Source organism: Typha angustifolia, chromosome 14, assembly GCF_048772165.1.
Source record: "Typha angustifolia cultivar Huaian chromosome 14, ASM4877216v1, whole genome shotgun sequence".
NCBI classification, from domain to species: domain Eukaryota; kingdom Viridiplantae; phylum Streptophyta; class Magnoliopsida; order Poales; family Typhaceae; genus Typha; species Typha angustifolia.
The window spans coordinates 8479982-8483697 of NC_133252.1; the positions used below are offsets into that span (position 1 = coordinate 8479982).

Consider the following 3716-nt stretch of genomic DNA (forward strand, 5'->3'; position numbering starts at 1 on the left):
TTCAACGAAATTAAGAATTCTTGTCCAACTAAGTTTAAAAAGATATGGAAAGTGAAAGGGAAAACATATTCTCTTGCCCCAAGTTCATACGTGGTAAGTTAACTACTACATGAATAAATTATCTCTACGTCTGATATGTTATACATTCAAACACCCAAACATACGATGAAATCTCTCGGCGTAAAAAGTGGAAATCTTGCTTGTTTAATATGCAATGACTAAGATTTTATATTCAAGCCAACCTATAACCATATAACTGTCGTCTATTAGGATAAGCTCACATGCATTAGATTATAAAGAATAAAAAGTAAGGCCATGTTTTGCAGAAAAAATAATTAATTGTAGTAACCACCTCTTCATCTCTATTATTATGAAGATCTTAATTATCGATCCCAACTAACATGTACTCTTCAGCCTATTGGATGCATCACGTTCATGCCATCTCCGTGATTGGTGTCAACTGTGAAAGTTGCTACTGATTACCGATCTCTAATCTATCTTTAGATTCTATAAGAAAAGTAAATATATAATTCCAATCTCTTTACTACGTGTATAGAAAGCCGCAGAGACGTCATTACAATCGTAGACAATTTATTATATATACCAGCGGTTTGTTGATTTTGGCCTCGGGTATAGCTTGTAAAGTCCTACTCGTCCTATATCATGTTTAGATTTTGAAACTGTTTAATTAGAGTTTTCGACTACTCTAATTATTGTTTGGTTCCCACACCAACCAATAATTATATTAACCCACTAATTTAGTTTTAATCCGTATGAATGTCATATACTAAAGTGAACTTTTTAGTTTAAAATAATTATTTTGATATTCACTTGTATTATACGATATGATATAAAGTGAAAGAAAATATATAAAAAATATGTTTTATTTTTTATAAAATTATCATAAATAATTTTTGATTTAATACAAAGTAAGTTGATGGGATAGATATTAAAAGTAAATTAATTAGTAATTAAGTTAGTGTATGATATAAGATATAATTTTAGTGAATAATATTTATATTTTAAAATAGAGTTAGTATAATAATTAGTTGTTATTCTGTAATAAGATTAGTGTTCGTACCTACATTGGTCAAAAGCATGTTTAATTGTGTATAATCTCACTACGTACTTTACAAAGGACTTGTCTTGGCACTAGCTAAGTTTCTAGGGACGAAATTGTAAACATGTATTTTTGAAGGAACTATTCCCCTTCTTAAATATTTGGTTTGTGAAATATTGTTATAGAAAAAATAATGGTTAATATGTCGGTTGTACCAGTCTTCTGTTACATTAAAAATTAATTTGTAAACGCGACGCCCCTTCGAGCTCATTACAGACTCGTGAGAATTAGAAAGTCAAAATTCCAGCTTGTGCTGCCCACGTTCGAGCTTTACTCCTCCACCTAATATGGCATAAAAAAGAGGAGAAGACTCTTTCATCTTTATCATTGGTTAATTTACTTGTTCAAACCCATCCCTTCTCATCTATAAATAGCTACCAGCATGAGCAGCTCTTCATCATCAGCTAGCTGCTCTTCCTCACTGCTCTCTCTAAGATCTAGCATACATATACATATAGTAAAGATGAGCAGAGGTAGAGGTCAGCTTCCTCTCTTGGCCTCATGCCTTCTCTTTGCATTGGCCATCCAAGCCATGCTTCCCACCTCCTCTGCTTCCCTACAAGTTGGATTCTACGATTGCAAGTGCCCAAAGGCTGAGGAGATCGTGAGAAAGGTGGTGCACAAGGCTGTGGCCAAGACTCCTGGCATTGGCGCCGCCCTTATTAGGATGTTCTTCCACGATTGCTTTGTTAGGGTAATTAAGTTATACATTATAAATATATACTTTTTATAACTAAATTCTTGTTCTTTATAGAATTCATATGTATATATGAACGATACTAATTACCATTATTATTATTTTTTTTTGCGCCAGGGCTGTGATGCTTCCGTACTCCTCGACCCAACACCAGCCAACCCCAACACTGAGAAAACTTCCCCTCCAAACAACCCTAGCTTGCATGGCTTCGACGTGATTGATGAAGCCAAGGATGCCCTCGAGCACCACTGCCCAGGCATCGTCTCTTGCGCGGACATTATTGCCTTTGCTGCTCGTGATGCGGCTAAATTCCTCGGTGGTATCAAGTACGCCATCCCCTCTGGAAGGCGAGACGGAAGAGTCTCCATCGCAGCTGAGGCGCTCCGAAATCTGCCCCCTCCTTTCTTCAATCTAACCCAGCTCATCGCTAGCTTTGCATCCAAAGGGTTATCCGTCGGCGATCTGGTCACCCTCTCCGGAGCACACTCCATCGGTGACTCCCACTGCTCATCGCTCTCGCTCCAGGATCCATCGATCGAGCCATCCTTTATCACATTCTTGAGGAGCAAATGCCCACCGACGGCGAGCCCTACTACAGTTGTGGATCAAGATATTGTAACGCCAAATAGATTGGATAACCAATATTACAAGAACGTGATAGCTCACAAAGTATTGTTCTCTTCCGACGTTGCCTTGCTGGGTAGCCCCCAGACGGCGGCCTTGGTGCAAGCCTTTGCGAGGCACCAAGGAGCTTGGAAGACAAAGTTTGGGGCTGCCATGGTGAAGATGGGCCACATCGGGGTGCTTACTGGAAATCAGGGTGAGGTTAGAAAAATGTGCAAGGTTGTGAACTAGCTAGCTAGCTAGTTTTAGTATGACTTGCCATGCATATGTGGTGGCTTGCTTAGGATGACTTGGTATTTATTTTCTGATGTGTATTGTTTCGTCGACGTCAGGCTCTATGACTCATTGAGTCTGTTGATGTTGTTTGCCTTGTTTTATTTCATTCTTTTGTTCTCATTTTCTAAAATTGCTTGTCATCAGAATAATGCACAATAAAATTACTTTGAGGTAAATCTTTGTGCTGCTTTTGAGTTTTTACAAACATGATTTGTAGTGACATGGTGAGTAAGTATTTGTAGAGAAATTCATGATGCTTCAAGATCATCGGAAGGATTACCATTTCAGGCTGAATTTAAGGGTTTTTGGACGACATTATTGAATTGGGCAAGATTATATCTTATTTTGGATGGAAATGTCGTTTTGAGTCCTATGATCTTTTTGCCAAATTTCATGATTTAAGCCTGAAAAATTGAAATTTTGCTATTTTAGAAAGATTTTATTAGCTTAAATAACTTTTCATAGAGATATCGGAAGTGGATGAATTTTTTAGATTTTGGATCTCTATGATTAGATTTTTTTAATATCTTTCTTACAAAAATAAAACCACGCTGCGCACTTGAGAGCCTGGAAGGCGAAGTTTGGGTCTGCCATGGTTAAAATGGCCGACATCGAAGTGCTTACTGGAAACCAGGTTGAGGTCAGGAAGACGTGCAGGTTTCTGAACTAAATTCAGTACGAATTGCCAAGCATGCACATGCAGTGATTTATCGCACTCGTTTTTTAAATCGAATTACTTGTCACCATACGTTATGCTACCAATAAGTTAATTGGTTTGGATTGTTGTCATGAAATGTAACCAGATGAATAATATTTGTTGCTAAAATATTGTTCCTTGGTGTAGAATTTAATAAGAAACACAAAAGACAAGATTTAACCTGGTTCAGCTAAGCCTTCATCCATAGAAAGAGAGGAAGTCTTCTTATTCATACATCTTTGCTATGGAAGCATGGTTTCTCTCGAACAAAGTGACTATCCATCTCAATGTGTTTGGTCATT

The 3716-nt window shown here is 37.4% G+C and overlaps 1 protein-coding gene across 1 annotated transcript; it reads left to right on the forward strand.

Annotated features, from left to right (window-relative positions):
* The first annotated feature begins 1534 nt into the window (after positions 1–1534).
* On the forward strand, positions 1535–2893 carry LOC140776264 (peroxidase 2-like). The gene is made up of 2 exons (XM_073119910.1): positions 1535–1814; positions 1935–2893. The coding sequence occupies exons 1-2, from the start codon at positions 1584–1586 to the stop codon at positions 2670–2672; spliced, it is 969 nt and encodes a 322-aa protein (XP_072976011.1). The 5' UTR covers positions 1535–1583; the 3' UTR covers positions 2673–2893.
* The last annotated feature ends 823 nt before the right edge of the window (positions 2894–3716 follow it).

What these genes read in the sequence shown, in the direction of transcription:
- LOC140776264 (XM_073119910.1), top strand. Translation starts at nt 1,584, where the DNA reads ATGAGCAGAGGTAGAGGTCAGCTTCCTCTCTTGGCCTCATGCCTTCTC. An exon ending in TCCACGATTGCTTTGTTAGG is followed by an intron (nt 1,815 to 1,934) that starts GTAATTAAGTTA and finishes TTTTTGCGCCAG; the next exon opens with GGCTGTGATGCTTCCGTACT.